This window comes from Myotis daubentonii, chromosome 2 (assembly GCF_963259705.1).
Source record: "Myotis daubentonii chromosome 2, mMyoDau2.1, whole genome shotgun sequence".
Taxonomy (NCBI): Eukaryota; Metazoa; Chordata; class Mammalia; order Chiroptera; family Vespertilionidae; genus Myotis; species Myotis daubentonii.
In genome coordinates, this window is record NC_081841.1 from 174803161 (window position 1) to 174826670 (window position 23510).

The 23510-nt window shown below is 40.6% G+C and overlaps 1 protein-coding gene across 1 annotated transcript in view; it reads left to right on the top strand.

The window, feature by feature from the left end:
- Positions 1 to 16997: 16997 nt before the first annotated feature.
- GPC5 (glypican 5) overlaps positions 16998 to 23510 on the top strand; it is a 654824-nt gene continuing 648311 nt past the window's right edge. Inside the window, exon 1 of the mRNA XM_059681213.1 lies at positions 16998 to 17560. Within this exon, the coding sequence (XP_059537196.1) occupies positions 17383 to 17560 (178 nt within the window). The 5' untranslated portion in view covers positions 16998 to 17382. The remainder of the gene's footprint in view (positions 17561 to 23510) is intronic.

The window sequence follows — 23510 nt, forward strand, 5'->3', positions numbered from 1 at the left end:
TTCATGTAATGAATCAGGGCATACTGAATGTTGATAAAAAAAAAAAAAAAAGTCAGTGGGGTTTGGTCTGAATGAGTGTTTTAGGTAAATTTTTTTTGGATTTTGATAGAGCATTCACTGTGTTAAATATCTGGACAGGAATGATACTGGAGAGTGTTTCTGCAGTCTTTTTTTTTTTTTCTATGTAACATCTGAGAAGTGAGAATAATAAATTTTAAAATACAGGAAATGTGTTTTCAGTTCTGAAATTTGTAATGCAGACTTGTTTCTTTTTCTGAGAAGCATAATCTAATTAATGAAAGTCGAGGTATAATTTAAAAACACATGTTCTTGCCTGGCCAGTGTGGCTCCATGGTTGACGATTGACCTATGAACCAGGAGGTTACAGTTCCATTCTCAGTGAGGGCACGTACCTGGGTTGCAGACTCTAGCCCTAGTAGTGGGTGTTCAGGAGGCAGTCTATCAGTGTTTCTCTCTCATCGATGGTTCCATCTCTCTATCCCTCTTCCTTCTTCTCTCTAAAATTAATAAAAATAAATAAAACCACTTTATTTTATGATTGTAGAGAAAACTTCTTAAAGTATCATATGTGATCATTTATATTTAATTGGATTAAGATGATAAAGCAGCTGATAGAATCTGTATAGTGTATATATTTCTCTGCAGCATACTTATGTCTTCCTCTTCATAAAGAGTAATAGTTGTCATTCTATGCTTAGTTTCCATGGTTAGTAAGCCATGGACCAAGCAATAAATATTTTGATTTTCATAGTATATGCTATGCTCAATAAATATTTGTCAGAGTGAATGGACTGATTTATATTTGAAAATGAGTAATGACTATTGGTATAGTTTTAAAATTATACTTTTTAAAAAATTTTATTGATTGAGAGAGAGAGGAGGGGAGGGGAGGGGAGAGAGAGAGAGAGAAAGATTGACATTTATTCCACTTATTTATGCATACATTGGTAGATTCTTATATATGCCTTACTGGAAATTGAACCCCAAACCTTGTCATACCAGGACAATGCTCTTGCCAACTGATCTACCTGGCCAGGGCCTAAAATTATACTTTTATAAACATAATAATTATTTTTTCCAGATGACTAGCCAATTTTTGTTGTGTTAAGACTAATTCCATGCCTATTAGGCCAGTAAACAATATGAGAAAATTGATAGGTTAAGTCTAGCTATCTACACTCATATTTCTGAAGAGCAAATATCAGACATGTTATCATTATTAAATTATCATCTTTCAGCCTTCATAGTTGTACTCCAATGGAATAAGTAAGAAGATAAGCATTCACTCATATTAGTTTACTTTCTAATGAGGGAGTATACATCTAAATCTCCTGTAATAAATAATTGTTTAGTTTTTCAAGATGCTACTCTTAGTCTTTCTTTCAGGCATTGGTTCAGCATACATTTACTGAGTTCCTAGATCCTGTGGGGAATCTGGAGTAGGGAAACAAAACATATGGTGACTTAGATAATGGTATACAATTGATCAGCAAATAATCATTGGCACAATTATATGCTACAGGAATCCAGAAATGGAAAAGAATAATGTGAGTTGATGAATTAGAAACCTGATTGAGCTTTTAATGAAAGAGAGAGGAAGAAGGAAGTAACTCTATGTTTACCTGACACTTATGAGTATAAATGAACAAGGTATATTGGAAGAGGGAAAATGATGAACTTCTCTCCTTCTGGAAGAAAGAGAGGGTTCATGTAGGAAGGAGAGTGGATTTAGAGTGAAGTAAAAGGTGTTCACTAAGTCTAAATATTGAACTTGCATAAGAGTTTTACAAGAATGACTCTGGATCCCAAACCAAGAGGCCATTTTTATTTTATTTTATTTTATTTTATTTTATTTTATTTTATTTTATTTTATTTATTTTTTTTAATTTTTTTTAATTTTATTTTTTTTTTAACAAGGCACAGGTATCTGCATTCTAATACTCCAGGTTAATATGATGCAGGTATTTCCTGAACTATACTTGAAGAAATATGGGGGTAGATACTAAAGTCTGTTTTGCCAACTATTAATAATTTTTAAAATAGAGTACAGTTCTGATATAAACTGATGGACCTGGGTGGGTCCAGGATAGAGGATGATTTAGATCATGAAGAGACTGCAGATGAGGAATCCTCTCTGAGAATTAATGTCATCACATGGCAATTTAGTGAGAAAGGGTAGGGCAGTTGGAATGAAAAAGATGAATATGAGAGATAGGTGGTTAATTGACATCTCATAATTTATATGACATGGAAACATCAGAGGAGAGACAGAATACAAAGCATTCTAAGTTAAAAGAGAAACTAAGAAAACAATCCCATTTACTATAGCAACAGCAAAAAAATAAGGTACCTAGGAATAAATTTAACCAAGAAGTTACAAGACCTGTACATAGAAATCTATAGGATATCAAAAAAGAAGTTGAGGAAGATACAAACAAGTGGGAGCATTTACTGTGTTTATGGATTGAAAGAATTATCATTAAATTGTCCATATTACTCAAAGCAATCTATGGATTCAATGCAATCTCTATTAAAATAACAATGACATATTTCACATATCTAGAACAAATATTCTAAAATTTTATATGGAATAATAAAAAGACCCCAAATATATTCAGCAATCTTGAGAAAGACAGACAAAGTTACAGATACCACAATACCAGATATGAAGCTATATACAAAGCCATTGTAATCAAAACAGCCTGGTACTGACATAAAAACAAGCATACTAGTATAGATCAGTAGGACAGAATAGAGGGGCCAGAAATCAACCCTCGTCTCTATGGTCAATTAATATTTGACAAAGGAAGCAAGAGTATACAATGGAGTGAAGACAGTCTCTTCAGTAAACAGTGCTGGGAAAATTGGACAAGTGCATGCAAAACAAAGAAACTAAACTACCATCTTACACCATACACAATAATAAACCCCAGATGGATAAAAGACTTAAAGTCACAAAACCATAAAAATCCTAGAAAGAAAAATCTTAGAAAGAAAACATAGGCAGTAAAATCTCAGACATCTCTTGTAACAATATTTTTGTCAATATGTATCCCAGGGCAAGGAAAACAAAGGAAAAAAAATAAACAAATGAGATTATGTCAAACTAAAAAGCTTCTGCATAGCAAAGAAAACCACACACACACAAAAAAGGAACCCGCTGTATGGGAGAACATATTTGCCAATGAGATATATGATAAGGGGTTAATTTCCAAAATATATAAAGAAATTATACAACTCAACACCAGTGAGACAAACAATCTAATTTAAAAAATGGGCAAACAACTTGAATAGACACTTCTCCAAAGAGGACATACAGATGGCCAAAAGACATATGAAAAAATGCTCAACATCATTAATCATCAGAGAGATGATTTAAAACCACAAAGAGATATCACCTTATACCTGTCAGAATGGCTGCCATCAAGTGCTGGTGAGGATGTGGAGAAAAGGGAACCCTTGTTCACTGTTAGTCGGAATGCAGACTGGTGCAGCCACTAGGAAAAACAGTACGGAGTTTCCTCAAAAAATTAAAAATAGAACTACCTTTTGACCTAGCCCTCCAACTACTGGTAATATATCCTAAGAATCTGAAACACCAAATAGAAACATCAATGATAAGGGAGAATCATTGATCAGCTGCCTCCTGTATGTCCCCTACTGGGGATTGAGCCCAAGCCCTGGCATACGCCCTAACAGGGAATTAAACCATGACCTCATGGTATGTAGGTCGACACTCAACCATTAAGCCACACTGACTAGGCTGTACATGCCAACTTTTTAAAAACAGTGCCTGGAACTGGGAAAGAACAAAATACATGATAGCTATTACTACTACTTCAAGTGAGGATCATTTCTTTCATCTATAATTTGGTAGCGACACTAGAAACAATGACTCTATAATAAAACACAGAAACCTGATTACTCCACCCTTTATATCATCTCCCAAGAAACATTTATTCCCACATTACAAATTTTTCTGGACCAAATGAAGTAAAGAATGTGTGTGTTTGTCTCCTCCCTTCTCAAGAAGAAGCCATTTTTCTTTTCCCTCTCTAACAATGCTCTCAGATTATTTCCAAATGTATCTGAGATTTTGGTTTACAACACTGGAATAGTTTTTATTTATATGTTTTATTGATTTCAGAGAGGAAGGGAGAGAAAGATAGAAACATCAACGATAAGAAAATCAGCCATTGGCTGCTTCCTGAACACAACACACTGGGGATCGAGCCCACACCTGGGCATGTGTTTTCACCAGGTATTGAGCCATGACATCCTGATTCATTGGTCGGCCCTCCAACACTGTCATGCCAGACTTGGGATAGATTTTACTGAATTTTACTTTTTTTTTGATTCATTAGGAACTAGACCAAGGGTGGGCAAACTTTTTGACTTGAGGGCCACAAAAAAAAAAAAAAAGAATCTGAAACACCAATCAGAAAGAATATTCATAGCAGCGTTATTTACAATAGCCAAGATCTGGAAACAGCCCAAATGCCCAGAAGTAGATGAGTGGATAAAAATGCTGTGGTACATTTACATAATGGAATACTACACATCTATAAAAAAGAAGTAACTCTTACATTGTGCAATAGTATGGATGCCCCTGGAGAGTATTATGCTAAGCGAAATAAGGAAGACAGAGAAAGATAAATACCATATGATCTGACTTATATGTGGAATCTAATGAACAAAATAAACTGATGAACAAAATAGAACCAGAGGCATGGGTACATGGAACAGATTGACAGAGGTCAGAGAGGAGGAAAATGGAGGGGCAGGGGAAGGATGAAAGAAGGTGAAGAGATTATGTATCTACATAAAAATTAAAAATGGAACTGCCATTTGACCCAGTAATCCCACTTCTAGAATATGTCCCAAGAAATCAGAAATACCAATCATAAAGGATATATGTACCCCTATGTTCATAACAGCAGAATTTACAATAGCTAAGATTTGGAAACAGACTAAGTGCCCATTAGCAGATGAGTGGATTAAAAAACTATGGTACATCTACATAATGGAATACTATCTATACTAATAAAAGGGTAGTATGCTAATTAGACCAGACATCTTCCAGATGTCCTTTGGACGTCCTTCTGGTAGTGGGGGCTGAGGCAGAGGTGGCTAGGGGCGATCAGGCTGGCAGGGGAGAGCAGTTAGGGGGCGACCAGGCCAGCAGGGGAGAGCAGTTAGGGGGCAACCAGGCCAGCAAGGGAGAGCAGTTAGGGGGATCAGGCAGGCAGGCAGAGGTGGTTAGGGGTGATCAGCCAGGCTGGCAGGTGAACAGTTAGGAGCCAGCGGTCCCGGATTGCGAGAGGGATGTCCGACTGCCCATTGGGATTGGACCTAAACTGGCAGCTGGACATCTCCTGAGGGGTCCCAGATTGGAGAGGGTGCAGGCCGGGCTGAAGAACCGCCTCCCTCCCCTCCCCTCTGCATGAATTTTGTGCACCGGGCCTCTAGTGCTGCTATAAAAAAGGAAGAACTCTTACCATTTGCAATAGCATGGATGGACCTGTAGAGCATTATGCTAAGTGAAATAAACCAATTGGAGAAAGATAAATATCACTAATTTTTGAAATATAATGAACAAGATAAACTGATGAGCAAAATAGATCCAGAGACATGGAAGCATCGAACAGATCATCAAACCTCAGAGGGAAGGCAGGGGAGGGTGGAAGGTGGGGGTAAGAGATCAACCAAAGGACTTGTATGCATGCATATGAGCATAACTAATGGACACAGACAGTAGGGGGTGAGGGCATGTGCTGGGAGGTAGGTGTGGCTGGGGAGAGGTCAGTGGGGGAAAAAGGAGACATATGTAATACTTTAAACAATAAAGAATTTAATTTTTTTAAAAAGGTGTTTTTGTGGTGCATCTTTTAATCACAGCATATAAAAAATAGTTCTTCAGCATCTCATCATTTACAAAATGGGCAGTTAATAGTAATCCTTGGTATTGCTTTATTCTAAGGTTTAAAAGTCTTTTCGTCATTCCATTTTAATGATGGGGAAACTGAAAAATTAAGAGATTTGTTATGAACAAAGAGTTTACCACATGATACCAAAGAAAATACTTATATATTGAAAGTATTTGATGCCCTATTTGATTAGAGACATCTCAAAATTTTTTTGTGTGCCAGTTGAATTTTAATAAAACATTTTGATTGACTATTATCTGCAATTATGTAGAAAGTTCAGTGTTTCCCAAAATCTGCATTAAAAATTACTTGGATCAAAATAATCAAAATAATATACTAAGTAAGAATAATAATAAAATGCTTACTATACCTCCCCCCACCCCCCAAAAAAATTACACATATAAATAGCTCATGGACACAGACAAGAGTGTGGTTGTGGCCAGAAGGATGGGGCTGGGGGCTGGGTAAAGGTGAGTAAAGAGTGTGAAGGGGGGTGGGGGGCAACTGTAAAGTGACAACAATAAAAAAAAAATATTCCGAGTTAGCAAGGATGGTTTTACTAATAAAAAGTACAAACCTCAGGGTCTTATGTTTATTGAAATCAATGGAAGAGGGAGAGTGTGAACTGGGGAGAAGATGATAAGGTCCCTTTGGTAAAAATAGAGCTGAGATAATGGTAGGAAGCCCAACTTTAAAAGCGGAGGAGGAAGATGAGAGAGCAGACCTAGAAGGAAAGGCTGCTGAATAGATGCCAGAAGTGAAGTTATGAGAACCAATAGATATTCATTTCCTAGGACTGTCATAACCAGTCACCACAATAGCCACAACTCTGTGGCTTCAAACAACATAATTTTTCTTCTCTCACAGTTGAAGAGGCCAGAAGCCTGAAATCCTGTTGTCGGCAGGCCTGGAAGCTCTGAATGAGAAGTCATCCATGCCTCTCTTCCAGTTTCAAGGGGTTGTCAGCAATCTCAGCATTCCTTGGGTTTAGTTGCATCACTCCAATCTCTGCCTCCATCTTCACATCATTCTTTTCTGTCTGTGTCCTCTCCTCTTCTTATAAGGGTACCAGTCATTGGCTCTAGGGCTCACCCAGCATGATTTCATCTGGAGAGCCTTAATGAAATACATCTATCTGTGAAGACTCTATTTCCAATTCTGAGGTTCTGGGTCGGTATGATTTTGCAGATCTAGTACATCTTTCTGGGAATATGTAGAAAAGGAACAGCAAGTCCTAAGGTGTAAGCCATGGAAAATACAAACCATTAGAAGACAAAAGAAAGGGGGAGAAACAGACAAAAGACTAGAGAGAGAAATGTTGGAGAGCTAGGAGGAGAACAGTGCACTGTCAGGGAAGCTGAAGAGGTTAGAGATTTCAAAAAGAGAGTGTTTAGCAACCTTAGGTTCAATAGATATTTGCAAAAATTGGCCACCAGGTTTTGGACTGATGTGATTTATGAACATCAGGAGAGCAGATATATAATCATTTGAGAATGTGGGAAGGCAAGGGAGAGTCAGAAAAACTAAAATGATACAGTATACAGGAAATAGATCAGATGGAGGTTTTTTTTTCTTCCCCAAATAGGAAACACCAGAATACAATTCCCCTTCAAGAGCACACAGTTGCCAATTATGTAAAATCTCCCGGGACACATCCAGAGAGAGGATTGTTTTCTCTTCCCACAAAATCTGGATCAAGAGAAGTGAAAAGTGGTTAGAGCATAGGAGTTCTCCTTTCAACCTGAGAGCACGAACTGCTTGTCCCTTTTCATATGCAAATATAAAGAAATAGGCTGAATGCTAATTAAATTGCAGACATTTGTAAAGTAATATCACATCTGCGGATATTTAATAAGGCTTGTACATGAACCTTATTTATAAATAGCAAAGATTAAACATATGATAAAGGGATCTTTAGATGGAATAATTAAAGATCAATTATGACAATAGTACACAGCAGTGAAAGCCTCAGGAAGACTTCCTACTCGTTAATCAAAGATAATTATCAATGATGAGGCTTTATCATTAGTAGAGTGTCTACACTTTGCATCTTAAAAAGCTGATGATAATTAGTCTCCAGTTCTTGCTCTGAGTGCTCATTATGTTCAGAGAGGAAAGACTCTTTCCTTTTAATAATGACTTTTGGCTCATGACCTTGGGCAACTTAGACTCTCCTGTCCATACGTTGACTTGAGATAATGCTTATTTTTTCCATTACTGAAAAGAATAATTTGATAGTTGCATAAATGCTAATTAACACGAAGAAACCATACTATTAATATCAGGAGGCCAAAAGATTTTAGTTTTGAATAGTTGTTGGATTCAGAGGAGCAGATTTATTATCTTAATTACAACTAGAATTTAACTAATAGATCAGGAACTAATGACAGTTATTTTTTCCAATAGAGAAGAATAACAATGTCTATTTGTTGAGTGTTTATATGAACCAAGAATTATACAAAACACTTCACATATATTATCTCTGTTAACCTTATTGATAATGTAATATAGCTATCCTTTTCTCTCATTTTACATAATGAAGTGTCAGAGTGGTTTAATAACTTGTCCAAGATGACACAAATAATTAATAATCATTCTGGAGAATATCTGATACATAGTATTAAAATTAATCTAACCCGAAGATACTAATATTTAAGATATTGTAATGTCAGAAGTTGCAGAAAAACAATTAGGAAAACTAATCCTTTAACTCTTGATTAAATAATTAATTTGGAAGTAACATTAAACATTTAAAACATCCACTTCACATCTTTTTCATGGAAAAGTAAATGAAAAGAAGTGAAACAGAAATAAGATTTGTTGAAAGTAAAACGCTACGTCAATACAATGATTTATACATAATTTTAATTGGGAAGTTATAACTTGGTTTTAAAGGTGTTTATTGATACCGTTGCACTTTGCAAGTAATTTAAAAATCTAGTTATTAAGTTGCATTTCAAGGGTTGAATGGCGCTTAAAAATAAACAATTCTGATAAAGCTAATACAAGAAACATGAGGATGTCAACTTCTGGGGGCTGAATTTACTCAGTAAAGTCATGGGATGTCTACAGCAAGTAGTCACTTACTGCTTAGAGAGTAGAGGTGGATATGACAGGCTTTCTTGAACTCACAGGCTTATAGTCTGGTAGTTAAACTTTTGTAGCTCCCTAGTTCTCACATGAAACACAGTAAGGACAACAGTGTGGTGATTGTGGGGGTGAGGGGTAGAGGTGGAAGAGGGCGTAGAAGAGATAAATGGTGATAGAAAAAGTAAAATAAAATAAATAAATAAAAAGCACACAAAAAAAGGAAAAAAAGAGATGTTTTAAAACTTATTTTAATTTTTTGAAAACATCTATAATAAAAGTGTAATATGCAAATCGGCCAAACGACCAAACAGCAGAACGATCATGAGGACAACCTTCCGGACGACCACGCTATGACACACACTGGCACCAGGCCAGCCAAGGCAGGTGTGATGTGATTGGTTGGGGGGCCCACCATCGCCCCATGATCGATCGCCCTGCAGAGGGAGGCCCAGGCCACTGGCTGGCAGGGTGATCAAGTGGGGCTGGGAGGTTCTGTGATTGCCCCAAAGAGGGAGGCCCAGGCCACCCTCTCTGTGGTGATTGATTGTGGAGCCCTGCAATTGTTCGCCCTACAGAGGGAGGCCCAGGCCAGCCAAGCGATTGCACCCCACACCTGTTGCTTGCAGAGAAGTGACTAGCAGCGGGGGGGAAGGGAGGGGCGGGGGAGGCAGCACCTCACAGATGGCAAGCAGTGGCAGCGGCAGGGCAGGGGCAGCTGCTGACAACAGAGGGAAGGAAAGACCCGATAGGTCCTGATCGCCAGCCAGGCCTAGGGACCCTACCTGAGGGGTCCTGTATTGTGAGAGGGCGCAGGCCAGGCTGAGGGACACCCCTCCCTGCCCCCCACCACATGCACGAATTTCATGCACCGGGCCTCTAGTTGTTTATGAAGGAATATTATATATTTCATACAGATAACAACTGAATTTATTTGTTCATGCAGTTGTCTTTTCTTAAAATATAGTTATAATATAATTCATGGTGGAATTGAATTTTGGATGTGAATTTTGCTCCATTTGGAAACCAAAAATAGTTGGGGTCATAATTAGTGCAAACTGTACATTTGGAAATGAGAGAAACTTGTACTGTATTTCTTTCTATTATAATGTTCTAGAGGCCTTGTGCACAAAAATTTGTGCACTTGGGGGGGGTGGAGTCCCTCAGCCCGGCCTGTGCCCTCTCGAAGTGTGGGACCCCTCGGGAGATAACGACCTGCTGTCTTAGGTCTGCTCCTGGGTGGCAGAGGGCAGGCCCAATCCCTAGGTGCAGCCCCTGGTCGGGCTCAGAGCAGGGCCGATTGGGGGGTTGGGGCACCGCCCTCTGTCACACTCAAGGCAGGGTCGATGGGGAGGTTGCAGTGCCACCCCCTGTCATGCACAGAGCAGGGCCAATCAGGGGGTTGGGGCTCCATACCCTGTCACGCACAGAGCAGGGTTGATCAGGGGGTTGGGGAGCTCCCCTCTGTCACACACAGAACAGGGCCCATCAGGGGGTTGGGGAGCTCCCCTCTGTCACGCACAGAGTAGGGCCAATAGGGGAGTTGGGGCACCGCCCCCTGTCACACTCAGGGTAGGGCCGATGGGGAGGTTATGGCTCTACCCCATCACACACAGAGCAGGGCCCCTTGGGGGGGTGGTTGGGGTGCTGCACCCTGTCACACACAGAGCAGGGCCAATCAGGGGGTTGGGGCGCCACACCCTGTCACACCCAGAGCCGCAGGGCGATCAGGGGGTTGGGGAGCTCCCCCCTATCAGGCACAGAGCAGGGCTGATCAGGGGGCTGGGGCGCCTTCCCCTGTCACGAACAGAGCAGGGTGGATAGGGAGGTTGTGGCCCCGCCCCCTGTCACACACAGAGCCGCAGGGTGATCAGGGGGTTTGGGCGCTGCCCCTTGTCACACAATTCCTGGTGCTGGGAGGCCTCGCGGCTCTGCTGATCCTGGTGCTGGGAGGCATATTACCCTTTTACTATATAGGATAGAGGCCTGGTGCACGGGTGGGAGCCGGCTGGTTTGCCCTGAATGGTGTCCTGGATCAGGGTGGGGGTCCCCACTGGGGTGCCTGGCCAGTCTGGGTAAGGGGCTGAGGGCTGTTTCCAGGCTGGTGGGTGACTGAAGCTCCCAACTGCTCCTTTTTTTTTTTTTAAATTCTGGGCCAGCTTTAGCTCTGAGGTTTGGCTCCAGCTCTTAGGCCTCGGCTGCTGAAAGCAGGTATCTGGTTTGTTTGGGTTCTATAATCGAAACACTGTTTGAACTCCAGCTCTGAGATCCCGGCTGGCTGAAAGCAGGTTTCTGGGGTTTTGTTTAGCTTCTATATTTGTAACAATGTTTCAAACTGCAAGCTCAGAGGCCAGCAGCGGCAGGCGAGGAATGTTGGAGTCCTCTGTCACTGAAGCACGCAAGCCTCATGTTAGCTTCAAGCTGCCTGGCTGCCGGCCGCCTTCTTGGCTGGCAGTTAATTTGCATATTGCCCTGATTAGCCAATGGGAAGGGTAGCGGATGTATGGCTAATTACCATGTTTCTCTTTTATTAGATAGGACGGTAATTTACATATGTGATTTATATCACAACTCTGAGGACACTATTTTCAAATTCTTAGCTATGAACTAGAACAAAATTATTTGAAGAAATTTAGTTTCATTGAGTTTTCTTGGTGTCTTTTTTAATGTTTTTGTTCTCATTCAGGAAGCAACTAAGAGTCTTATTTCTCAGTAAATTCTCTGAAATAAAATGTCTTTATTAGAAATTGCAAATATAAAACCTATAAAATTAAATACAGTATGAAATACTTTTGAAATTTTCACAGTTTATTTAATGCTTTTTTTGTGAACTAGTTACATTGTCTTTGCCTTAAAGCATAATTACTATGAGATGACATAAGTACATTGAATATATTTCAAAATCATTGATAAATGCGTATTGGTGATTAGCCAATGAGGATTTTTGAATTGGAAATATAGATTATCCAATTATAGTAGACATGTATTTTTAGAAAGCATTTGCTTGAAAATGTGTTTGCTGGTCACTTTCCCAATGACTTTCATGTAACTTTCAACTTGGTGTCTGGCTTTAAGCATTTTATAGAATGTCGTATGTCCTATGAGCGCTCTCCTGCAGGCAGCCTTTTCTCAGCCATTGTTCTCTTGACCCAAAGAGACATCTGGGAGGATCCCTCAATTTCCTTCTGGTTACTTGGTGGCAGAAATTCATTACTAAGGTCATCTGGGGCTGACCTCCAATTTGACTCCCTTTAATAGTGCAGCTACGGGGATAAAGCCTGCACTTGGGAGAGATAGAAAGTCAGCAAGGCGAAAGTACATTTTTTTTTTTTTGAAATAGCTAAGTGGAAGCACCTGCATTGAGGCTACGTTTGTTCTAACAGCCTCCTACTCACCCTCATTAATATGAGATGGCTAAACCCATGACACTGGAGAGCAGTTTCTTAGTTACATATGCTCACAATCCAGGGGAGGAAGACACGACATGTCATGAAGAGCTAAATGAGGGTTGCATTTGGGAGCAAAGTGAACGAGCAAGGGCTGTGGAAGGCAGGCTTTGTAGTGACAAGAGGGTTAGGTGACCCTTGGTTCCATGGAAGAATGCGATCGACTTGTTTGATAATTTCACAGGCTGCTGGGAGGGAAAATTAGGCTGAAGATAAGGTAGGATGGAGCTGGTCTGGTTGATAGAGGAGCCTTTCCTGCTGGTGAGAGGGGGATGCATATCTGGCAAGAGCAGAACCAAGGCTAGGCCTTTGAGCCCTCAAGAGGCTCAGCGGTATCAAGACAGCACATTGGCTTTTAGTCCTTACAATGCAGTTCTCATGATTAAAAGATTAGTGGGGGGCAGAGGGCAAAGCGAGTGGGACCTGGTCCAACTGCGGAGGGAAGTGCTGCTGGGCCAGGGTTAGGATCCCGCAGGTCTCTGGACCACTGTGAAGATGAGGTCCAGCTGGCTGCCCACGAGGAATAGCACTGAGGACCAGGCCTCCTCCCATATAGGATAGATTGGGTCAAGGGGCCACAGGACAGGTGTTTGGTTTGTCAGAGCAGGAGAGCGTGGTGGCTGAAGGAGCGCGGGAGATGCTTGCCTGGCTAAAAATTGGGTATTTATCAGATCCGTGGCTTTTGGAAAGTTACTTTAAATCTCTGTAAGTCTGATTCTTCATTATTAGTAGAACAGTCTCATGGGGTGGTTGAAATGTTAAATGAGATAATACCTGTAACTACTTAATATTAGCTATTCTTATTGTTTGAGTCCAGAAGTTTCCTCAACCAGCTTCTGAAGGTAATCTAACCAGGGCATCATGATATCGGTAATATCATCCTAACCATACTTGTGATTCTTTATTTCTCTTTACAAGGTCTTGAGTTGTTACACTGCAAACAGTTACTTAGAAGTATTGCACTTAGAAGATTACTAAGCCTGGCTGGTGTGGCTCAGTGGTTGAGTGTTGACCTATGAAGTAGGAGGTCATGGTTTGATTCTCAGTCAGAGCACAGGCCCGGGTTTTGGGGTTGACCCCCTCTGGGGGCATGCAGGAGGCAGCAGATGAATGATTCTCTCTCATCATTGATGTTTCTATCTCTCTCCCTCTCTGAAATCAATAAAATTATATTTTTAAAAAAAGATTACTAAGGTGTATTTTACGTAATGACCATTTAGAGATCTTTCCTATGTAAGGGTATTGATATTTTGAAAGTAAAAGCACAGTGCCTATTACATAAAAGGCATTCAGTACATATATATTGTATGATCTTTGAAAAATGAGGTACCATCACTATCAAATTATGGAAATTTCCCCTAAGAAGCTTCATCTGTAACATTTACATGTAAATTGAACAAAAGATCAGTTATAGTTATTAGTTCATATAAAAGGCACTTTGCTATTGCTCTAGAATGTTCATATAAAAGGCACTGTGGTATTGTATTCTGTTTGGAAGATGGAAACTTGTCTTGAAGCTTCACAGCATAGTCAGCACATAACTGTGCATTAGAGGGACACTGACAGAAAAGAAGCCCTTTGAAGCCACTGTTGGGGCATCCACTGTGGTAGCAGTAGAAGATAAGATGCAGCAACAAAATATTTATTTTTTTTATAATTGGAGACATTTTATATGGATGAAATATACTTTCTCATTAGATCTTACTCCATTTCTCTATACAACTTACCACCTAATTGTTCTGTTGAAATGAATTGCAAAAATGCTGGGAAGAGAACTTGCTTACATGTCTCTGTAATCCCTATTATGTCTAGCATATTGGGTTTAAAAAAAATAGTATGTGTGCAATCAGTCTTTGTTAGTTGATTAGATTTACTGAGCCATCAATAATTCTCTGTTGTGTCTGTGATTTTTTTACTCTTGTAAGACAAGTTGTTTTAGAGATTCCAAGTTAATAAATTGGTCCAGGTCATCTCTAAAAATTCTTTCAATGCTAATACTCTATAATGATCAAATCTATCAAAAAGAGATCTTGGTAAGAAAAAAGAAGCTTTAGAGAAATCTGGGGATATATTAGCCTTATAGTAACGTAGACAGGATTATAGTAGAATAAAATTCTATACATAAAATTGTGTATATTTAATAATAAAAATCTGATAAGTTAATAAATGGCCTTTGGTGTTACTGGATGTAACTCAGTAGGTTCCTTGGTGTGCCACGGAGTGACCCAGGAGAGCCTGTAGTTAATAGTATGAGTCTGGATTCTAATGCGTGGGTTTAATTCCTGGTTCCACTACCTAACAGCTCTGTTGGCCTTGGGCAAGTCACTTCACCTCTCTGTGCCTGTTTGCTCATTTGTAAAATGATAATAGCATCTAATTTATAGGGTTGTTATAAAGATTAAATGAATGAATTAGTATCCATGAGAAGCACTTAGACTATTGTCTGGCACCTAAGCACTGTGACTTCCTCATGGCTGTCTTTTCTTCTCCTAAATATAGCTGACTTTCAAGCATTCTTTCCACACTTGGTGTCTAGAGAAGAAGAAATTCATGGGGAATCTCCCCCCACCCCATACATATATAAAGCCTTGCTTGAATTTAAAAGCAGCTATTTTTTTCACTTCTCATTTATTAAGAGAGCTTCTCAAAAAAATCTAGTATTTATGGAATTGATGTCAAAAGCCAAATGAGTGCTATTTCACTGAAGTATCTCAGCCATTGCCCTGGAATGGTTTTAAAGCAAGCAATCAACTGCTGAAAGTACTGCCTTGATATCAAATGGTCATTAAAAGTCCCATGACACTTAACTAAGACTTAAAATTATTCATCTCTACCTCTTGGCAAGGGTTCAAATTTGAGATTAAATTCCCTTTGAGTGGTTAAGGCATTTATAGTACCCCTCTGCCTGATGCTTTTAAGGAGTTTTGTTTTACTGGAGGACTTCTGTCTTTAGGTACCTGTAGATGCAGACATTCTTATCACTCACAGGCTTAGTATTGAGGCAATCACATTTAGAAAATGCATATGATATAGCAATTCCTCTTCTGAGTATTTATCCAACGAATACACACACACACACACACACACACCACAAATGGAATACTACTTAGCTATCAAAAAGGTAAAAGTTACCATTTGTGAAAACATGGATGGACCTTGAAGGTATTATGTTAAGTGAAATGGACAAAAACCACATGACTGCTCTCATATGGAATATAAAACAACAACAAAAAACCCAAATGAGCAAAAATAAAAACAAATTCATAAATATAAACAACAGATTGCTGGTTACCAGAGGGGAAGTGGGTGAGGGGAGGGCAAAATGTGTAAAGGAGGTCCAATGTATGGTTAAGGATGCAAACTAGACTTTTGGTAGTGAGCATGCTACAGTGCATACAGATACCAAATTATAATGCTGTATATCTGAAACACATGTGTTATTAACCAATGTTACCGCAATCAAAAAGAAGAAGGGTTAAAAAAAGAAAAGAAAATGTATCTGACCCTTTGCTTATGGTTTCTAATGCATTCCTTTCATAAATTGAGAAAATTCCTTTGTCATTGAAAAATTACTTACAGTCTTTATTTTTCTATCTTCCTTGTGAGAAAATCTCCTGACCACTCTTATCTTAGTAAATCTTTGAGAAGTGTGTTAAAGAAATTCGAGAAGTGTGCCCTTAATATTGAAATACAAAGTATGATGCTGGCCCAGCTGGTGTGGCTCAGTGGTTGAGCACGACCTATGAACTAGGAGATCATGGTTGATTCCCCTTCAGGGCACATGCCCCTGTTGCGGGCTGGATCCCCAGTAGGGGGCGTGCAGGAGGCAGCCAACCAATGATACTCATCATTGATGTTTCTAACTCTCTCTCCCTCTCCCTTCCTCTCTGAGATAAATGAAAACATATAAAAATATGTTAAATGAATAAACGACTTTACTGTGATAAGAATGTGATAAGATTTGAATGTAATTTTTATGACTTCTAAACTCAGAAAATCGTAATGTTACAGAAAAATGTTTCAAAGCAGACCAGAAAGCGATTAAAAAAGTAACTGCTCAAGTATGCTCTTAAAACCTGTAAGTGCTATTAAGCCTCTCAATTGGAATATTTAACTGTAAACCGTTCTTGCTTTTTATATGATGCCGATACCTTTTCATGCAATTTGAATACAAAGTCCTATGTACAGAGGACCGAGATTTATAGGGAAATATTTCATCTTCGCGCTAGTTGGTGCTTCTCCTGTCTTGTGTTCTCTGAGCCTCTTCATACATTCGCTCTTTCTTTTCTCAGACTGTCCCCGCGATTGGCTAGCAGAGCGAGGACCGGGTTGGATTTCATCTATTTGTTTCTTTGCTCCAGGCAGCGTCGCTCTCCAGCCTCTGCTGCGTGGATCCCCGCATTAGAGCAGCAGGGCTCGTGCGGCTCGGGGCAGGGTGCCGAGGGCGGGGCCTGGGGGCGGGGCGGGGCCTGGCCGCGGGGCGGGGCCTGGCCGTGGGGCGGGGCCTGGCCGCGGAGCGCCGCTGGCTGGCGCGTCCCAGGTTGGCGGTTTCCAGCGGAGCCGGTGGCGACCGCAGCGGTGCCAGATCCGGATGCCCGCGGGCTCCGTACGGCTCCAGCTCCATTTCTCGCCCGCGCAGCGCCAGCTCGGCCCCGCCGGAGCGGGAGACGCGGCGGCGCTCTGCCCGAGAACTCTGGTGTCTCCGCCCCGGGCTCCTCCGGAGAAAGCCAAGTGCTCGCAGGTGCAGCGCGTGTCCCGAGCGGTCCCGGAACGCAAGCCGCCGGACGGCACCTCTAGGGAGCCTGGACCCCCGAGCCTTTGCAGAACCTTTTCAGAACCTTTTTCTAGAGCGTTCAGCGCCGGGCGCGCGGGGGAGTGGGATCCACGGTGGGAAAGGGGTGATGAGGACACCGATGATGGGCAGACCGACCTGGCGCGTGGGCTGCTGCTGTCTCCTCCTTCTGGCTCTTGCTGTATTTGCCCGAAGCGACGGCGGGCAGAGCTGCGAGGAAGTTCGGAAACTTTTCCAGTGGCGCCTGGTGGGAGCGGTCAAGGGGCTGCCAGATTCGCCGAGGCCAGGTAAGGCGACGCTGGCCGGCGCCGCGCAGTGCGCCTGGGCGCGGGCCGGGGCGTCCCGAGCGCCGGCAGGCACTGCGCCCAGCCTCCTGGGGTGGCCCTTGGTGGGAAGATGACCGTTCAGGCCCTTTGGCCGCTCAAGGTGAACCCGGTGAGGCCTCTGGGGAAAGCTCGGGGTGACCATCCCGAGCGCCGCCGCGCAGGTCCGGGTCTCCTGGACCATGGGAGTAGTCGGCGGCCAAGGCGTGCTTTGGGCATTTGCTTCCCTCAGTCTCGGCTGATGTGTGGGAACAGGCCAGTAAAGCAGACAGCTGTTCCGGGTGGGAATTTCACCAGTGCCCCGCCGGGGGCCCCGTATGTGCTTTCTATTTGGGTGGAATGAGTTGGGTTGGTCGCTCCAAGTTTGATACGAAAAAGGCAAACCTGCGTAACTCTTCTTTGCTGGAGAGCGGGGCACTGACGGGGCAGCCCACCTCCTCTGTAATTAGCACTGGGACCCGGTACACCCATCCGCACTGGCGTCCGAGCTCCGGCACCAAACCCTCTGCCTGGAACCAAACTGGCCAGTATTGTCTCTCAGAATCACCTGGTAGTTTCAACTCCTGAAAGGTGTGATGGCAACAGGCGAACGAACTGAACGTATTGGAGAGCCACTGAGCAGGGATGAGATGCACCAAAGATTGAAGGGGAGAGAGTACAGCAGGTGTGGCCAGTGTAGATTCTGCTCCCTGTATGCGCCTTTTATGTGCTCCATTGCCCCCTGCTCCCTGCCCCTACCGCGCAAATTCCCTTCCGCTGGCGCGGAATCTCCAGGTTAGGGTAGTAGGCTTGGAAGAATAGGTCTTAATTGTCAAACGCAATAGCAGGTGTCTGGAGCTGAGATCTTCCTGGAACAAGGTACCCTGACTATGAAGCCAACACAGACCGAGTACTGTGAGCGTACAGTATTGGTTAACAAAGAACTTGTGCAGGATGCTTGAGTCCAAAATCCGTTCTCTGCGTGAGTTTCTAGGATGAGGAGACTTGCTGTGAGCGCCACGGAGTAGGTATTCTGCTTGATTGCTTTGCTGGCTATGAACTCAGTTCTGGAGTCATCCTACAAGGACAGTCTAGGCATTTGGGAACGCTGAATCCATGTTAGTTTATGTGACCAGTTTTTTAATCAAACACCAATATTTATGTGACTATCTGTTCCGTACTAGGTGCTTTTTCTGTGCTATTTGAAACAATATAGTTGAAATTCTCAGTTTAGGGCAATTCTTCTGTGCAATAGGACCCCCTTTAAATCTGCTTTCTTATTTCAGTGCATTCTTTTCATTAAAAAGTAAACCTCACTTATCGGTAGCTAATAAAACCTTACTTACCAGGGGTTGTGTGTTGGGGAGGAGGACGCAGAGAGGGCATTGAGCTGTGAAATCCTTACCTGCATTATTAGATTTTGCCTCCCATTTACCATAATTTTGGCTGATATGTTCAGTGAATGTTGACAGCTCCCTAGTAAGGCCTTGATTTCACCCAGCTTTCATATCTGGTTCCCACTGGATACAAAGCATGGACTAGAAGGTGTTACATTTCTAGGACCTTGTGTGTGTTTCATCTCATCTGAAGAGGAACTTTACAGTGTATCATGGCCTTTTACCACTATGTAAGGAGAAACTGAAGCTCTGCCCTGCAGAGAAGGAAATGGTTGTACTTATTTGGGTTTGATACACATCACACACACACACACACACACACACACGCACACCAGGGTGGCAATCACCTTTTTTTTCTTAGACATTCCGGATTGTTTTCCCATTGCGAGTACCTTTATTGATCTGTGGCTTATGATGATGGAGGAATTATAGTAGCACCTCCTAATGGGGCTGTGCAGGGTTGCACTCTGAGGGACGCGAGTGGTGCTGGTGGGAAGAAGTGCTAACTTCCTTTGATATTTGCAATAAGAAAAAGTCATACAAGAGAATTATTCTGAATTAGAATCGCCCAGTAAAAGGCATTCACATATGAATTTGATATAATTCTGTACTTTTCTTGTCTCTGTATTGTTGTTCAAATTTTATTTTAGTAGTTAAATGAAATATTGAGCTGTTTCTTTTAAGACTGATATTTCTCTTCTTCCCAGTAAAAAAAAATTAATTTCCAAATTGAGTAAACCACACATATGACATGTGACCTAAATGCTTTTCTTAATTTTATATGTTCTTCAACATTTAGCTTGATTAAGTATAGTAGTTGGCTATCTTGTTTTCTAAAATTACCCTCAATCTCAAGAGAGAGCATAGTTAATATACAAGTAGTCATTTCCACATTAAAGCACAAATATTAACATTCTCTGTAACAAATGTATTTACTTAGCACACAGGCTTTCATCGACAAAAGCAAATACATATCATTTCGTATTTGTTTTCCTTAAAAGTTTATTTTTAAGTGCTTTCTTGCATTTCTTGTTCACAAAAGGTTCATTTCTGAGCTATCTAGCCAAAATGCTTTTAAAAAATAATATAAGCTGGTAGAACAACTTTTTATTTTAATTTAAATTTTTCCATCACCATCTATCCTCTCTATGCCCTCTTCCACCTCCCCACCACAGTCACCACACTGTTGTTCATGTCCATGAGTTCTCTCTCCCTTTTTTCTTCTTTTTGGCTCAATCCCTCCACCACCCCCAGTTCACCCCTCCCACCTGCTCTCTATCCATGAGGCTGTCTCTATTTTGCTTGGTAATTCAGTTTGTTTGTTCAATTCTACATTGACTGAAATCTTATGGTACTTGTCTTTCACTACAGTTTCTTCCCACATTTGTGACTTTTAATCTTCTGTAAACTACTTTACCAATTTGAAATTATTAAGGTGGTGAGAAGGGCCATTTCAGCTGTTTCTCAGATTCCCCTCACCTTTGTTCTCTACTCTGCTCCAATTCTTTTAGGCCTATTGAGCTCCTAAGGATGTTTGGATGAGAAATGTAAAAAAGGAGAGAAGGTGTAAATGTGATTAGAATTACAGATTTCCCTGTGTTCTGATTTTATTTCCTAAGTAGTAGTCAAGGTGCCCGTTGCTCTTGTTTATTTTATTCAGAAAGTACTGTTAGAGAAAGTGTCTTTTAAAGGTCCTTTTATTTTTATGTTATTTATTGGGGAAGAGGGATAATGCTTTCCCATTGAAATTCTCTTCACACGTGCATTGTTCACACATGTATTATTTCCTTTTAAAAAGAAGATAATTCAGAAAGGAGAGGCTTATAAAAAGTCCAAGACTACATGCAGTTAGTTTATATACCAACTGGTTTTTAAAATGTGCATGTTCATTGATACAAAGAGTAGTTTGTGGAAGACAACTTTTTCTTGGTAGCTTTTGGCCATAAATGAGATAATAAAAATAAAGTTGATGTGGCAGAATGAAATCATGATACTATAGAACACTTTAAGCAGAGCTCTAGCATTTTAATTTTTTTAACTGCTTTCATTGTAATCAAATCTTATAATCTCTTCAAGGACAGTGTCATTTCATTTTTACACTCAAGAGAAACAATCTGTCTGCTAGAATTATAGATATTTGGATTTCAAAACTTGGTTTTGCCACCAGAATCTCAGTGACCTAGGTTAATCAGTCATCTTCTTTGAACCTCTGTTTCCTCATCTGTAAAATGGGAACATTAATAGTTTGGAAAGGGTTGCTGCATAGGTGATATGAAATAATGGATGGATGTAAAATAGCACAAATCCAGGCATATAGTAAGTGCTCAAAAATGCATTGCTGTCATTAGAGTTTTTATTTAGTGTCTTGATTTTAACTGGTCTTGGCCTTTAAGGGTAAAATTTTAGTTTTAGATCTCTATATATCAGAAGATGTATTTATAACATCCTAGTGCTTTCTTTTAAATTCACAAATGATTGTTTTTAAAGTTGGGAAATATGTTTCTATCTGAAATGGCATTTATTAGGTTATGGTGACTATTTTGTTTCTTTTTGTGAACTAATGGAAACTCTAAGAAGGAAATGAGGCTACACCGCTGCTAGTGGCAGCACCCAAAGCTACTGCCTCCTCTGACATCACCACCATTCTGCTGTCTGTATTCAGGGAGGTGAAGTAGTATGAATAGAGTGAGTGGCTTAGGTAGTCACACAATGAGGTGGCTGGTGGCCATAGTCACTCTTTGACAGTAATCTCAAATTCTTGTTTCTCAAGAACTAACCCCTTTGGTTGATGGAAAAGCATAATTATGGTGATTGAATTTTCAAAGCCATAAAAGGGACCCATGGTCTGACATTTGGGAAGATCATTGTCGGGATTGCCTCTGTTGAAATCCATCAGCCAAGAATTGCCAGAAACAAACCTATTGTTAAATAAATTAGGTTCATTTTGCTTTCTGCAGCAAGGAGGATTGCACACCTCAGGAACTGTGGATGTCTTGGTAAGAGGTGATTGAGAGGGGCGTTTATGGGAACTGGGCTGTGCCAGCTGATCACAAGGAGGGTTTAATAAGTGGGACAGTTCAGGAACGGGGCATCTTTGTAGTTTATGTGTTAGGAAGATTAAAGTGTGAATAGTTACCATGAATGAAAAGCAGTAGTCACTCTTGTTGGTGGATATAGTGGGTTGTTTAGTCATTTTGGGGGTTTGTAGAGTCTCCTTGTGGCTCTCCTGCTGCACCACAGATCTCAAGGGGCTTTGTCTGATCATTGTTTTCTGATTCTGTGCAAGATGTCTGTGTTGAATTGTAAACATTAAGGCCTCCTTCCGGTGTCAGGGAAGTTTGTCACTTTCTCCTCTAGACAATCCAGTGTGAGTTTTGATGTCTAAGAGAATCATGGATTTTGTTTTTATCCAGGCCTTTTAGTAAAACTTAATGATGGGGAGTAAAACTTATAGTGAGTATAATGTTCTACTTTTGGGCCATGGAATATGACTGTCCATAATCATACCCTATTCTTTCATTGTTTATTAATAAATGTAAATGTTGTGTGTGTTCTCCCTCCATCCCATAATTTACTAGTAAGTTCCTTTTTGTCAATGCATTGTATATTTGTATAACTGGTGTCAGGAGGGGTGCAATTTGGGGAACTTATAAGTAGCATTTCATGATTTTCCTACTCCCCTGTGAACCCCATTTCCAACTTGTCTAGATTTTCTGAAATATGAATTTTTGTTTTCTCTATGTGTGTATATAATTTGCTTTCCACATTTGATATGAACACCTCCTATGTCTGTAACATTTATTATTATTAACTAGTATTAGACAAAAGTAACATTCCAACAACCAGATGCATCTCCTAAACAGGCACAATTTATAAATTCACTTTGTTTTAATGGAGTCATGAGAAACTTCAGTCATATGCTTTGCTGGAATAGATTGTGAATATGGTACCTGATCTACTCGGTTAAGTAACAATAACAATTTCATGGAAAGTAGCCGTTTCCCACATCTGTCTTTCTTTTATAAAAGCCTGACCTTCAACTCGAAGAGATGGCAGCACCAATTGTGCCCTCAGTTCTTCTCCTTTACAGCCTTAGGTATTTCAGATTTCACTAATGATACGGCTGAAATCATTCTAAAATGATTAGTCATTCTATGAATCACACTAAATAGGACAGTTTTTGATTAGCCATATCAGGTTCACATATGGCTGTTTTGTAAGTGGAATGTATAATGTACTTTTAGAGAAAGAAAATGAGATTTTGTGCTTTTGTGGTTTTATGAAAGAATACACATTCTCCTGAAAATTTAAAGCACTGAAAAGCATAAAATAACTACCACCCAGAAATAACCACCAATAACCCTTTGCATTCATCTTTCAATACTCTTACTAATGCTCTGCTAAGCACATAAATATTCTGTGAAGGTATATAGAACCACTTTATTATTCTTTGTAACTAATTATGAACCTATCAGTATTTCCCATGGCATTAAACATCCTTCTAGGCATGTATTTTTTAGTGATAGTATAGTATTTCA